Genomic DNA, 15,814 nt, shown 5'->3' with positions numbered 1-15,814 from the left:
TTTGGGCTACCAGTGTGACTTTGTCAATTTAGTATAATCTTGTGACAATATCCGTTAATTTGTCTCAGGTGTTTGAATAAAGGAACATATTCCTGGACAAAAACTAGCCTGAGGTGTTTGATTCACCTTATCTCCCCTCTATAGTACATGTAAATGGAAGCTGCTTTTCTGACCTAGCAAAGCTTCAACATTCCCTTCAATAACGTGTCACCTCCCGCACCTACATTTTCCAACTAGTCTGTGCTTGAAATATATTCTCAAAGGAAGAGGGAGTCTCAGATTTCAGTGAAATACTTTATTTAAATATTGCATCACAGAGAAAAATGATGAATCTGTTTTTAGGCTCTTACTCAAAGAATACCCAAATTCTATATGTCTACATAAGAACAGCCACACTGGGTTAGACCAATGGTCCATCTAGCCCAGTATTCTGTTTTTTGACAGCATCATATGCTTCAGAGGGAATGAACAGAAGAGGTCAATTATCAAGTGATCCATCCCCTGTTGTCCAGTCTCAGCTTCTGGCAGTCAGAGCATAGGGACACACGGGGAATGGGGTTGCATTCCTGATAATCTTGGCTAATAGCCACTGATGGACCTATCGTCCATAAACTTATCTAATTTTTTTTTACGCAGTTATATTTTTGACCTTCACAACATCACCTAGTAATAAGTTCCATAGGTTGATTGTGTGTTGTGTGACACTTCCTTATGTTTGTTTTAAGCCTGCTGTCTATTAATTTCATTGGGAGTCCCCTGGTTCTTGTATTATTTGAAGGGGTAAATAACACTTCCATATTCACTTTTTCCACACCATTCATGATTTTATAGACCTCTATCATATTTCCCCTTAGTCATCTCTTTTCTAAGATGAACAGTGTGACAACCTGTGTCTGAAAACACCACCACAAAACCCCTTATTCACCAATGTCATATAATTACTATATGTTGTGTACAAAGTATGCCTTGTTTGGTATTATTTTAAAAGTCTTGAACTGCTAAAAGTCTTCATCTACTTTGAAAGGGGGGAGGGAAGTCCCAGGCAAGGACGGTTGCCCAGCCTGCGTTTAAGAAACTGCTTGCACCAACTAACAAGGGTGAGACATTGCTAATTCAAATATTGGAAGTGTGTAGAACTTAGACTGCGATCTTATGTTTATTTCATTTGGTAACTACTTTTAATCTCCTTACATTTGCCACTTATAATCACTGAAAATCTGTTTTCCTGTAGATAATAAACTTGTTTAATACTTTATCTCAACTAGTGTAGTCTCAATTTGGAGTGTCTAGAAATCTTAGCTCAGTAACAAAAGCTGATTCATGTCTTCCCCACAACGAGGAGGGAAACAAACTCTTCCCTAACATATCATGTTCATCTACATGTCTGATAATTTCAACCAGTTTGCCTGGAACTGAAGTTGGGCTTACTGGCCTGTAATTGTCAGGATTGCCTCTGGAGATTTTTTAGAAAATTGGTTTACATTCACTATCTGCCAGTCATCTGGTACAGTGGCTGATTTGAACAATAGGTTATATACCTACAGGTCCCTTCTGCCCAGTGGTCTCCTCCTGCCCTTTTGATAAATAACCATTTCATTCATGAGATAAAGGAGACGGCCAGTCTGAGTCTGCAAGAGGAATCCTTTCCAAAATGAATTCAGCTGGCCTCAGCAAAGGTTCTCTAATGTCACAGGATGCAAGTTTAGCCCATGGACTATGACTCATAGACTTCACTGGGAGTTGAGGGCTTCAGCCAAGCCCACCGACGGGAGTAACCGCCCAGGGACCCAGCCCACTCTACCCCAGGTCCAGCCCAGCCCCACTACTCGCAGTGTTGCTTCTTTCCCCCTCTGCTCATCCTCCCTGCTGTCGTTCACTGCTTGTATCCCTCCTCTTCTCCCCTGCTCGCCCTCCACCATTGCTTGTTGCTTTCACTCACCACCTGGGGGAAGGAGGAGTGTGGAAGAAAGGAAGGGGACCGAGCGGAGGGGAGGGGGGATGAAGCAGCAAATGGGCCAAGCGGGGCAGGGGGTGGGTCTGGTGTGGAGCGGAGCCAGGGTCTGGGGCAGAGTAGGGGTGGGCTGTGGGTGGGGTTGCAGGCAGAAGAGGCAGGATGGGACTGTTCTACCCTTGGCCTGTAATTGCAGTTGGCGGGCCTGACTTCAGCACAAGTCCCATATTGTGTGTATATGACAGTATATACAGCTGTGTAAGAAGTAAAACATGCACAGCCTAAATATTTGTCTATCCTTGAATCTTCCTTAGTAGATTAAAACTACATGTTGAGTTCAATAGCAATGAATAAAGACCTGCCGCTGGTCCGTTTTAGCCTCACCCTGTGGCAACAGGATTCTGCAGGCTAAATTTATCTTCCAGACCCTGTTTTGGGCACTCATGCCTGTAGCTTACCTGGTCTGACAACAAAACCTAAATGCTTTTCCAGTATCTTTAATGTAAACCCCTTGGATCATTACTAGCCACTCACTTACCTCCCTACCTGAGTGGAGCTTTCTCAGGTGAACTGGCTGGTGTGTATGTACTCTGCTGTCCTCTACTGGATGGAATCAGAACTGCTCTATTTTCTTGCATCAGCGCCTATCCTGACAGGCATTAGTGGAGGCTCTCCTTTAGTTCCAGTGACATGAGATGATGCTATTGAAATGGGAAGATCTAAGTTTCTTCCCCATGTTGCTTTAAAATTTGGAGTGCGTAAGGTTTGTGGTATAGTGGCAGCCATGAAGTTCCTAGGTGGTAGTGGATTTGCTACATTTTCTGTTCCAGAAAGCTTATTTTTTCATGCAAGTATTATGAGAGAACCTCAAAATTTTCAGAGTTACAGGTTAATTTACACAGGCGTACAAATAGTCAGATGTTTACTCAAACATCTCTGAGTCACTTTGGTTGTCTAAATGAGGTTGGAGGAGATCTTGAGATCAGTTTGTTCTGTGAGATTTCTGGTAATTCTGCTTCCATTTGGACTGGGCAGACACTAAGGGCAGCCTCTCTGATATTTTCAAACTTCCATGTAGGAACACTGGAATTGCTGTACTGTATAAGATCAGGGCTGCATCTAACCTAGTATCCTAACTCTAACAGAGGCCAGCACCAGATACTTCCGAGGAAAGTACAAGAAACTTGACTTTCACTCAAAATCAGGAAGCTCAGAGAAGCTTGCAAGGACTAGGTTGTGTGGTACAAGCTTAAGCCCATCTCTATAATGGGCCTGAACCAAAATCCGGAACCCAAACTCCGTAGCTGTGGGAAGAGTCACACTGACGAGCTGAACACCATTCCCCAGACTTATGTTTACTCAGTCTGTTACATAGTGAGTTTTGTGGCTCGTCATTCACTTAGAAATGGCTCTCCAACACATCTGGCTCATGGATCCCTGCCCTACGCATTAGTCTGAATGGGAGAAATTCTAACAGAGGAAAAGTTTCATGGAATAAAGGAAACTGGAGATAGAATCATAGAGTTGGAAGGGATTGCAGGATTGTTCTCTAGAGTCCTAGGTTATGTTCTCCAGTGCTTTGTTCTATCCTCTTTTAAATGTATTTTACTCCTTCCCTTGGGAAACGATTCAACAGCCTAATAGAGCTAATCATTAATTAATGTTCTCTAAAATACAATATCTGATGTGCCTATCTTCTTCCTTGTTGCTCAGGGGGTGTATCTCCTTACTCTCTGGTTCATTATTTCACACCAGGCTTGTAATTCGCCTTTGATTCTTTCCTTCCCCCCTCCCTTTACCAAGTGAGCAAAAAAGAGCATAATAAAATTAGGAAATAATAATGAGATGACATGTACTGTGCGGCTCATCTGACAAGATGAATTCTCTGAAGGACAGCTGGATGTGTGAGTGATGAGGAGACAGGATGCAGAAAGGTGGGGAGGGATTTGGCTCTAATGATGATTGTTCCATCACAAGGCAAAATTAAGGCTATCAGAAAATAAGGAAAAATATTTCAAGGAGAAAATGCATGAGTGGATTGGTGCGTGGCTGGGCAAGTGTTTGCTAAAAGGTTCTGGATGCTCTGTTCAGCGTAGGAATTCTGTGCACCACTCAGCATTCAGCCAGATATTTCCTTGTGTAGATGGCAGGAGACTTGGGCCCATCATTAATAATACCAACTGCCTCTTCTCCAGAGTTCCAGAAGGGAGTGGATCCAGCTACCCTTTTGCCCTGTCCCTTATGTACAGTGCCTTTTGTACCAGTCACTGCTGAAGCGCCAAGTCCTAGCATCCTCCTACAAGCAACTTTCTCCCTCACTTCATCCATAATGTCAACCACTAGCCCTGAAAAATCTTGAGTCAGGCCCCAAAATAATGCATCTGACAAAAATAATAAAGTTGGTATTTTCTGCATTTTTCTCCTGGGGTTTGATCCTTTAGGATAAACTCAGGTCATGTTTTCAAGCTGTTCTGTGCAGCCGTAAAGATTAGAAACATTTTTTTTAAATGATAGCTGAGAGTCTGACCTTAATCACATGACTCCATGAAACTTTCAGTAAAATCACAACAGTGAAGAATACCATCCCACTGGATGAGCAGCCAAAAAGTTGACTCAGCCACTCTTACTGGGGCCCAGATCTCTCCAGTCTTCCTCTGGTCTTCATTATCCCCATGCTCCTTACAGAATCTGGCACGCTACTAGTTGGGCTCTTTCCACTGCACTGTTTCACTCTTTTGCCTCACTAATTGCCTCATATTTGCACACAGATCTCCTTCACTTGCACTGATTGACATTCACCTATGTATTGATCAGGTTCTATAGCCTTGATCATAATTCAGCTGTGTACTGATCTGCTTCCATCATTCCAATTGCTGCCATTCACATGCATATTTGCATGCTTTCACCCTGCTGATTGCTACACTTATGTTTGTCTTTCTGCAGCTTCCCACTGCTTAGACTCTACCATGTTCTCCACTCTAATCATCTCTGCTTCACCTTCTTTCCTCCTCACTCACCTCACCCACTCCTCCTTCAGTTTCTTCTCTCTCTCTCTCTCTGTCCTCATTTCCTCACCTTTTTCTTATCTCTGCCTGCCAGTGCAAAGTCTATGCAGCAATTAAGTTCTATAAGGTGTAAAGGTCTTATACTAGCCCTCCGTGCAAAGCTGAATTTCATTCTCTACTCTCCCACTAGATCAGTCTAATTTCTATTAATCCAATCTTTTCCCACCCCAAACACATTATTCCTCTCATATCTTCTTGATCTGTTCCCCTTTTACCTCATTCTGACTTTAATCCTGCCCAAATTCATCCTGTGGACTCCATCTACAATGCTGCACTCCACCCCATTTATAGCCTCCTCAATGCTCCCAAGTAGAGTTATCGGAATTTTTTCCCTGCCAAAAATGGCATTTTGCCAAAACTGAAATTTTTCATGGAAAACTCATTTAACTAAGATTCTTTCTTTCTTTCTTTCTGCAGGAAAACTCAGAACAAAATGAAAATGGTTATTTCGGTTCAAATGGTTTTTTTTGTTTCCTTTCTCAAAAACAGAATTTTTTCAATTTTTGATGTTGGGCTCCCCAATCCTTTCTCTCCCTTTTCTGCTCTCCTCCAACTCCCTTTTCTTTCTCTCACCCCTCCACCCACAGTTTGGAAGGGGAGGAAAAGTGGGGGGGATAGAATAGGAGTGTGTGTGTGTGTGAGGACAATTAAGATGAGGAAGGTGAAGCACAATTCTATTACATTAAATGATCTAGTGTCTTTTCATCTCCAATTTCTGTGGTAGGATTTAAGGGAAAGCTTGATGAACTGCAGGGTGTGTATCCCTAGAGATAATACACACAAGTCATATGGGAGATATCTCTAAAAGCGATATCTTTACAGCAAGAACTTGTAAAGCTTTGAGACAACTGTATGTTTGGCCAAACTTTTAGCCTTCTTGCACTCATTAGCCTTCTGCCCTGACAAAAGCCAGCTTGCATTCCCTCAGCATTTGTCCTGGGAAATTTTGCACCTACATTTGACAAAGATCCAGTTAGTCATTAAATGCTTCTCCCTCTGAACGTTCAATCATACTCAGGGGCTGGATATTGGGGCTCAAGTTCTCTGATTATTGCAGCCAATTTCAGGCTAAGAATAGTTGGTATCTTATCCCTAGCAAGATGGAAATCTGGAATGGAATAACCTAGCCAATGGGTCTGATCTATCGTCCCGCTAGTCTGTCTACTCCACACACACACACACACATCAGCTGGAATGTTAACCCATAATTTCCCTACAGGTACTCCCCAATGCTTGAAAAGAAGGGATGGGGACATTTGTACGTTATGTTTTAATAATAATACATAGCTCTTCTATATAGTGGTTTTTATCAGTAGATCTCAAAATGCTTTGCAAAGACGGTCAGTATCATTATCGTCATTTGTAAATAATATATATATGTGTGTGTGTGTGTGTGTATAAATAATCAAAATTATATTGGGCTATATGGAATTTCATAAAGTAAGCATTTTATGTCAGTATTTCCAAATAGTTTATTTTTCTGTACTTTATGCCCTAGATTTTAAGGTGTTGAACTCTATGTAAAGTTTTAAATTTTATAGTCAAGCTATTTGTTAGCTTGAAGGAGCACGAAAAGTTAGATTAGAGTAAAATTTCAAAAAGTGTCCTTAATATATATCTATCATTTTAAATGGTGCATGGCAGAAAAATTCTACTGTATTATACAAGTGATCAAATTCTTTTCCTGTGCTAAGTTCCTGAAAGACCACATATTGCAACCATAGTCACGGAGCTCTTACTGAGGGTATATCTACATTGTGATAAAATAAAAAAGACCCATGACACAGCTAGGGCTGGCCTAGGTCAACTAACTTGGGTTCATGGGGCTCAGGCTGTGGGGCTATACAATTGTATTTTAGATGTTTGGGCTTTGGCTGGAGCCCAGGCTCTGAGACCTGTGAGGGGAGGAGGTCTCCGAGCCTGAATGTCTACACAACAGTTTTATAGGCCTGCAGCCTAAGCCCATGAGTTCCAGTCAGCTGACCCGGGCTCTGAGACACAGTGCTGTGGGCCTTTTTTATCACAGTGTAGATATATCTTAGAAGGCTTTATAGGCAAAGTAATTTTTCATGGCCAGTAACTCAAAAACAGCTTGACTAGTTTCCTTCGTATTGTGCAGGGAGAAAAACAAAAAGCTCTTGGTGACCATCCTGCTTTGACTCCCTTGCCACAAACACACATCACAATCACTAGATAAAGCACCCACACTTGTGAACCTAGGACTGGAGCCTTGCTCTTTATTCCCCAAACTCAGGCCTCTGTCAGCTGAGCTAAAGCAAACCCCGGTTACAGCAATGAAATTCGAGCTATGTCTACACTTACAGTGGCATAGAGTGTAGAGGTACTACATGTGTAGCTACACATCGCAGTGAAAGACAGGCTGGGTCCACATGTGTCCCTGTGGTTTGTAGCTACAAGACACAGTGAAAGACTTTGACAGTGGGCAGACAGTGGGGAAAAGCTCCAGTGGCTGCTTGAGCGTGTAGTGGACCATGTAGCGTACACACCCTATGGGTTCAGGGCACTTAACTAACCTAAGCCATGTCTCACCACCTACTCTGCTCTGTGTGCGTGTGCTAGCTGGGCATGCAGTGTCTGTACAGTGTTCCTCTTGTAAGTGTACACATAGCCAAAATGGACATTTATATTCTCTATAAGCCACCAGAGAACAACTGATCAACAGGGTCATCCCAAGGCCTATGCACCATTTAAGTCTCAATTAAACCCTCAAAATGGGGTTTAAATGGTGCATACAAGTCTTGTATTTGTCAGGTGCACACATGGGTGAAATTCATCCATAGGCACCATAACCTTAACAGTTACATATAACAAGCATTAACAGCTTTCCTCGTTTACAACTCTGTGGAATGTTTGAAGGTGTAGCAGTTAGCTAGTTAACCTAAGGGGGGACAAAGAAACACGAGACACGAATCAAAATTTCATTGCAGGGCAATTTGTTAATGACCTGGAACTCAAACACAGTTTGGTTACGTTTCTTCAATCTTTCCAGAAAAAAAAATAGCCTTCAGAGGAAATCTAGTATTTTTTAAGCTCATTCGGTTTTGCTAGGCACAGCTGTAGCTGAGTAGAGGCTAATAATAGGCTTATAATGGAACCTAGTTGCAACCTTATTATAGAAAGGTGATCATCTTTCCATAATACATCTAAAACCAAGGGTTACGTATGGGTCTATAAATGTCCTTTAAATGTCCTGTCCTGCATGACATTCAAATAAATGTTACTGTAATAGAATAGCTCAACATGGAAATAAACAGTAGGTTCAAGTAGTGTAGGGGTTAAGCAACAAAACTCAAAGCCAGTTCTCATGCATCTGAAGAGGATGATCTTGTTTTCATGAAGTTACCCAATCTTTAAACTATTTCATGATACTCCGTCTGAAATAATCCTCCCTCCCCCAAACTTATTACCAGTCTGCTGTGATTGATGGCAGCACTTAAGAGTCTCCACACCTAAAATCAATGTAGACACATTTTCACTCTGGGATATTGATGACTCTTTGATTATCCCCAACACGGGGAGCTGTGAGATGCCACTTCAATCTTTGCTTTGCTTCATCAGGAGGGGGGAGTCTTTCGCAGCTGTTCAGCACTTCTAGCATTGTTAATCATGGAACACTGCACTCTGCTGTGTGGACTCAACGGTAGGGAATTAGCACAGACCCAAAAAGGCTCTTTAAAACTGCAGCTGGGCAGACTCCCTAGAGCTATGTTCAGGCTACTAATGGACTAAGGTTTGATTCAGATAGCAATAGTGATGGTCTGCTTCACTGGAGGAGCTGAAAGCACTTTGCAAACATTGACTGATTTCCGTGCCTCACCTCTTTGGCATGCAGAAATCAGACATATCGAAATGTCTTTGATTTGCAAGCCGAGGAGGAAATCTCATGAGACCAGCCTTGCCCAGGAGACTTGCACTATGTCCCTGCTTCCCCATAGGCCAGAAAATAGCGGTATGAATATGTTAGTGAAGCACGTTAATCACTGACACAGACTCCAGGAGAGGACAGATACAGTATTAGCCGACTAGATTAACTGGCCAACATGAACGTGCAAACTCGGCTACTCAGCAGAGGGCTCCAATGGTAAAATCTGAACAAAGCAGAGCTCCCATTCCTTGCTGTGGTTTTTTCACTATTATTACTTATAGGGTAGTTGGCACTCTGCAAAACACTCAAGATGATATGATCTCGGCCCCAGTGGCCCTGTATTCTAAGGACTAAATGATGGCTATTACAGGCAGTGGTGTGGAGCATTCGTTGAAGAGGAACATTACCCACATTGTGGTTGCTGGAGGTATAATGCCTCTACAGCCACTGCGGGGAGAGCAATCAGGAGCCTCTGTAGCTTGACCATTTGACTGTCATTGAACAATCTAGAGATGGCAGGTACTATGCTCCTGAAGGACTACTGAATGTACCTGAGGTGCTCCTGAGTATTCCACCTATGTCTGTGCAGCACACATCCACTCTCATACCAAATGTACTAGATATGTCTAGGTAGAAATTAGAATGCACCTGGGGGATGGCCCAATTTTCCAAACATCTCTGGACGATACTTACTTTGCCTATTGAGTGTTCTAAAAGCAATGAGCCCAATTTTCAGCTATGACCAAACTGCAGAGACCCAAATTGTGATGTGTGTGTGTGTGTGCGCGCGCACATGCATAAATGCACACACGTGCACAGGTGGCTTACTATTCCCCTTCATTCCGCCCTGATCCTGCTGCTTCTCTGTTCAGACTGGCGTCCCTGCATTCTGATAGAACAGCCTATGGTCTGCTCTAATTTGTGCTGACTGCAATGGCTATACAAGGCCAAAATACACCTGAAGATTGGCATGGTTTAAGGGCATGACAACTACAACACCTTTCTTCTGGCCATGCCCTTTTTCCTGCTACACTGGCAGCAGAGGATTGAGTGGTATAAGTGATTTAAGTGCCCCTGTATCTGCTTTACTGCTGGAAGTTCACTTGTACATTGGAATGATCCTGCCTGAGTCGGCTACACTGGCTTTAGAAACAGGTTATGTTACACTGGCAGAGCAGTGCAAAGCAGCCATGCTGTGCCTGGGATTCTGGCCCAGTATGCCCTGGAAGAACCCACCTTTTTGATCTGCGATAGGAGCAGCCAGACTTAGGCATCATCCACATGCCATGCTGGTGATTGTTACATGTATATCTGGCTGAACACACTTACTATTGCTTAATGTTCCAGGAATACTCTACAGAAGCCATTGTCTTCAATGGAATGCTAGTGGGAAATGACAGCGCAGTTTGAGGGAGGCCACCAGAGAAAGAGTTATGTGTGAATTAATCAATCATTTTGGATTTTAACCTTGTTTTCTGTGACCAAATGCTAGAGATTTGAGGGAGGGATGGTCAGAAAAGGTTGTTACTGAAGGTAATGAATTGTCTTGCTGCCATCAGCTGTCTTTGTTGAATATTGTCTATAAAGTAAATACATGTAATTGTTCCCGTTCTGTGCCCGTATGGTAACAGTGTTCTATTCACTGAAGCTGCAGAACCAAGGGGAAAGGGGAAAGCAGATTTCCCTGTTATCGATATCTGAGTCCGCTGAAGGTCTTAGCTTTGATCCAGAGTCATGCAATCTGACAGTATATCAATACATAACTGTCAGCAACAAACCTCAGCCAGGAGTTCTTAAGTAGATAGTCTCTGGCTCCATAGTTTTATATTTCAGATCTCAGGTCACTATGGGCAAAATCCTGAAATTCTTCCTCTATTTCCACTCAGTCCTTATTCAGGTAAAAGTCACTAGGAAATGTTGCCTGTATAAGGACTGAAAAGATTTGAATGGCTAGACCTGATTCTCCTTTACTCTAAGGCCGCTTTTGAAATACTCTTGCAGTGTAAATGGGCCTTTGGGTGGAATTAGCCCACTTTCAGGCCCTTTTACACTGCTAGAGTGTCATTAAGTGGCCTGTGGTGTAAATGAGATTCAGGCTTGCTTATATTTAATTTGCCTTTTTCCCCACTATTCTAAACCATCAGAATGCTGTATGGAGACAATGAGGAAAAAATGCAAAGGCTGCAGTTCAGTTATATGTAGAATACATAAACCAGGCATGAGTCTGATTCTCCCTTGCCCTACCCTTTGTGCCATCATGTTCACTAGTGTAAAGAGAGTGTGGAGTGGCTGTAGGTAGAGCACTCCCATTCTGATTTAATAGTGCTCTTACATCTACTTTCCTCCAATGTTGCATCAGTGTAAATGACTGCACAAGAAGCATGGCAACAGAGAATCAGGTATGTCTTCACTGGCGGTGGCAAATTCACCGCTGTCAGATCGATTTATCTGGATTGACTGAGTGGAAGTGAAGATATGCTCAGTTGATCTGGAAATTGGTTCAATAAAACCACCTCCAAAAACAGCGTAACGCTGTGTCAATGGGTATGCATTTCCCACTGGCGGAGCGTAGTGAAGATGGCACGCAAAAGAGAATTTAGGAAGTCGACGTAAGTTACATAAGCTCTTCTGCCGAATTTGCCAGTAAGTATAGACCAGGTCTGAGACCCCATTAGTGACTACCCCTAATGCAAAGCCCATTGTCTTTTTCCATGCACAGCTCAATACTTTGCAAACACAACTTAGGCACATCTTTTGCTTTTATATCCTACTCATTTGATATAAGGTTGAGACTGTTTGGTTTTGAATGGATTTGCGAAAGAAAGAAAGAAAGAAATTGCTCTTCTAATCCAATCTCACACCTTCCCACCACTCCTCAGCATTTATTGCCATTGCAGATGCTTCTTGTCCACCCTATCTGAGAAAGAAGGTCACACGCCGAAATTTCTGGCAGATAAGATCTCTGCACTTCAAGGATCCATCCATCATAGTGTAGGGAGAAGGAGAGAGCTGGCTGCCTGCCACCTGTATGCACCAAAGCATAGTCTGTTGCAGGCTGGTACCACAACGTAAACACCATCATCATGTCACAGTGCAAATTTCCCAACACTCATGAAACAAGCCTGTCGGACCTGAGCTGAGCAAAAAAGGAGGGTTATTTGGCAGACTTAATCAGGGTTGGTTCACATAGGCTGCGGTTTATATTCCTTGAACTGTTCACCCAGCCTTGGTCACACCATGTACACTCTGAGTTTGGATACAAACACTTTGGGAGGGAGATGCCTGACTGGTTTTATTTACTCTCTTATGTAACTACAGGAGAGATGGGCTTGAAGAAAAACCTTAGGGCTGAGCACTCAGGAAGTTTGGATCTAGGGCTGAACTTTACAGCTCAGGCCCATCTCTACTGGTAATCAGCAAATTTTGTATCTGTTTTCCATTAAACCTTAACCTAATTTTCTCTTTTTTTACAGGATGATCCCTGCTACAAACAAAGCCTTTGTGGTGAACAATCTTGTATCTGGAACGGGCTATGACCTCTGTGTGTTGGCCATGTGGGATGACACCGCCACGACACTGACAGCCACCAACGTCGTGGGGTGTGCCCGGTTCTTCACCAAAGAGGACTATCCTCAGTGCCAATCCATGCACAGCCAGTTTCTGGGTGGGACCATGATCTTAGTCATTGGAGGCATCATTGTGGTGACTTTACTGGTGTTCATCGTCATACTCATGGTCCGGTATAAAGTTTGTAACAATTCCCAGGGGAAGATGGCAAATGTCAGCAATGTCTACTCGCAGACTAATGGAGCTCAACCCATTCAAAATGGGGTTCTGCCCCAAGTCAACCCCAAGGTGGTGGTGAGGAATGAGCTCATGGAGTTTAACTGTGAGTCTGTGCAAAGCAGCATCTCCTCCTCTTCTAGTTCTGTGAATAGCCGTGACTGTGATGACTATAGCCTCCAAAGTGAACCGGGCACATTGTCCAGTAAGTGGAGGCCCCCTTCTAGGTCAAAACATAACATTGATCGGCTAATGGGAGCTTTTGCCTCTCTGGAACTGAAATGTCAGAAAAAGGAGGACACAACAGACTCCAGAACTTCCACAGTGGTCCGCCACTCGGACAAAGAGCCACTTCTGGGCCAACAGGAGTCAAAATTCCGTAGCCTCCTCATGTTACCACTGGAGGGGAAAACTAAACGTAGCCATTCTTTTGACATGGGGGACTTTGCCACATCTCAGTGTTGCACCTACCCAAAAAAGATAACAAACATTTGGACAAAGCGCAGCCTCTCGGTGAATGGCATGCTTTTGCAGTATGAAGACAGTGACCTAGCAGGGGCAAAAGGGACTTATGGGAGCTCAGAATGGGTAATGGAAAGCACAGTGTAAATAAGAGCTTCTCCTCCTCTCCTCTCCCCAGTTACATCAAGTGTAATAAAATTTGGTTTTGTTGAAAAGCCATGAAAATGAAAAGGGGGGAAGGGAAACATGCTCAACCACATTGGAGAAAAGAAAAAAAGAAAGATAGAGAGGTAAATAAACAAAAAAGGATAACAAAAGAGGAAAAGGTAAAGAAATGTTAATAAGCACATGTGGCCCCATTAATGTCTGGTCCCAACAAAACTGAGTGGGAAGGTTTCAAGGAATTCGCCAGTTGTATTTAGCATTGCTTTTCAAAAGTCTCCTGGCCGCCCGGTGACCTTACAGACAAGATTAAAAGAGGATTAAAGTGGGTTTAGCAGCACGTATTTAATTCAAAGGATTTGGGGTTTTTTCCTTCCCTTCTTGGGGAAGGATGCACCCATGGATACAAGACTGATGCACGTATGTCACTGGCTGTAATTGCGAGTGTCATCACAGAACTACACTAAGGGCATCTGTGGGGACAGAACAGACGAATTTTCAGTTTAATCTCTTCGTGTTATCAAAAATGTGGAGATTTCTCCCCTGCCTCCCATTGTTGGGTTGGGGTATTTTTTTGGTTGGGTAGGTTTTTTTGTGGGAAAAGGGATGTTTCTTTTTTCCTTTTTGTTTTTATTCTTTCATCAAATCCCTGTGATGAAACCAGGGATATGTACAAAGATTAAACTCTTGATGTACTGTATAACCCGCCTTCAACACCACCCTTTATGTCCTAGGAAAATGAAATCTAGGGGGCTAATAAATTAAAAAAAAATAATCATCTTTCTTCCATCTCCTTCATGGTCTCTGCTTGTCAAGGCAGATTGCAACAGTTATTGATATCAGTGGGGGTTTTGCTGTCCGAGGGGAGAGGGGGTGGGAATCAAGATTTCGTATACAAGGCAAGAGAGAGGCAAAACCAAAAGCTGCTCTGGTAAACTCTGTACATTATTAATACAAACTGCTTCTGGCCCAGGTTACTCTGTCACTCTGTTCAACTGACAAAGACAATGAAGACTTTAGCTCTATTGCAACAGAAAGCTCTTTGTCCGTTCAGTTGCCACACCAGGGCATGGCTGTATCAGTAGCATTTCAAGAAGTGCAGGTCTCTGAGCATTTAAGGGGATTATAAATGTAATGGGGATGTTCCTACTTAGCCACGGAAAACACGTTAGAATTGGATGTCTCAAAATAGGTGGTCTCCCAAGTGTCACTTGCATCTTGCCCTTCACCTACCCCCAGGCCTCTGCCCCCTCCCTTGCCAAGGTACGTGCTACTTGAGACCAATGGTTCTTCTTTATGGCTTGTAAACCGATTTTCAAGTTCCTCTGGGGAATCATTGCTGCAGTTCTGGGAATGCTGTGGATCCACCCACTTGACTCCATTGTCCTTAGTTACCTTAATGTGATTTCCAATACTTTGGTGGCTACAGCAACTGTCTTTATTTCATTTGTTTATTTATTTGTTTGTTCCCAATGATCTGTCAGCTGGGAAAAATTTTGAAATTACCTATTATTCTTATTTTATAACAGATGCGTGGAGAAAGGTTGTAAGGCACAGAGGAAAACCACAAAGAAACCTCTATGTATAATTTTTTTTAAAAGATTCAGATATATTGTGACATGGCTGTGTACTTGATCTTGTATTCATCATGTTTCCTACTTGGAGTTTTAGACAATGACATCCCTGTGATCAGAATAATTTTTTCCTTTTAATTTTTCTTTTTTGCTACAAAATGTACAGTAAAAACAAAACATTCTTGGGGAAAAAAAGCACTTTCTTTTCATTTATTTTCATGTCTTGTGCTCTGCTTTGAAACTTAAATAAGAAGCATTAACATTTAAAAAAAACCCAGACCTTGAAATGTCACATTTTCTCTCTCTGTTGTTTCGTGTGCTGAAAGATATATTTCTTTGGGTGAAGTTCATCCCTGTGCAGAAGGCTTCAGTGGTGCATAGATGTTGCACAGATCCTTTGCATAAGGGTGAATTTCATGTTTTGAGAATAAGACCTGATCTAAACTTAACTATATTGGTGAGGAATTTGATATTTTAGGGTACATCTACCTTGCGTTTGGAAAGTATGGTTGCACGGGTAGACATACTCAAGCTTGCTTTGATATAGCTAGCTTGAGTAACAATGGGCGTGAAACTGCAGCCACACAGATGGTGGCATAGGTTAGCAACTTGAGCATGTGTTCAGGATCCTCGGCAGACAGGATTATTCTATGCTGCTACCCATGCTCCAGCAACTTCACTGCTATGGCTACTCAAGCTAGCTTTGATTTAGCTAAACCAGGTATATCTACACATGCTGCAATCACACCTCTAGATTGCAGTGTAGATACACCCATATGCAGTTATGCTGGTATAGGCCCTAGCCTGGATGCCATTGTGCCGGTATAACTGTGCTTAGAGCAGTATAGCTTATGCCATTCCCCATAAACTATACCAATATAAACACAGTTATAGCAGTATAACTTAATCCACCCTTGGAGGATTTAGCCAA

The 15,814-nt window shown here is 42.6% G+C and overlaps 1 protein-coding gene across 1 annotated transcript in view; it reads left to right on the top strand.

Moving 5' to 3' along the window:
- Nucleotides 1–14,076, top strand: part of LRFN2 (leucine rich repeat and fibronectin type III domain containing 2) — a 55,959-nt gene extending 41,883 nt beyond the window's left edge. The window contains exon 2 of the mRNA XM_067565378.1: nucleotides 12,376–14,076. Within this exon, the coding sequence (XP_067421479.1) occupies nucleotides 12,376–13,294 (919 nt within the window). The 3' untranslated portion in view covers nucleotides 13,295–14,076. The remainder of the gene's footprint in view (nucleotides 1–12,375) is intronic.
- The last annotated feature ends 1,738 nt before the right edge of the window (nucleotides 14,077–15,814 follow it).

Source organism: Emydura macquarii, unplaced genomic scaffold (assembly GCF_026122565.2).
Source record: "Emydura macquarii macquarii isolate MOO-44397 ecotype Brisbane River unplaced genomic scaffold, CSIRO-AGI_Emac_v2 contig_2676, whole genome shotgun sequence".
NCBI lineage: Eukaryota > Metazoa > Chordata > Testudines > Chelidae > Emydura > Emydura macquarii.
Note: the sequence above shows the minus strand (reverse complement) of the source record. Positions and strands in the feature narration are given on the sequence as shown.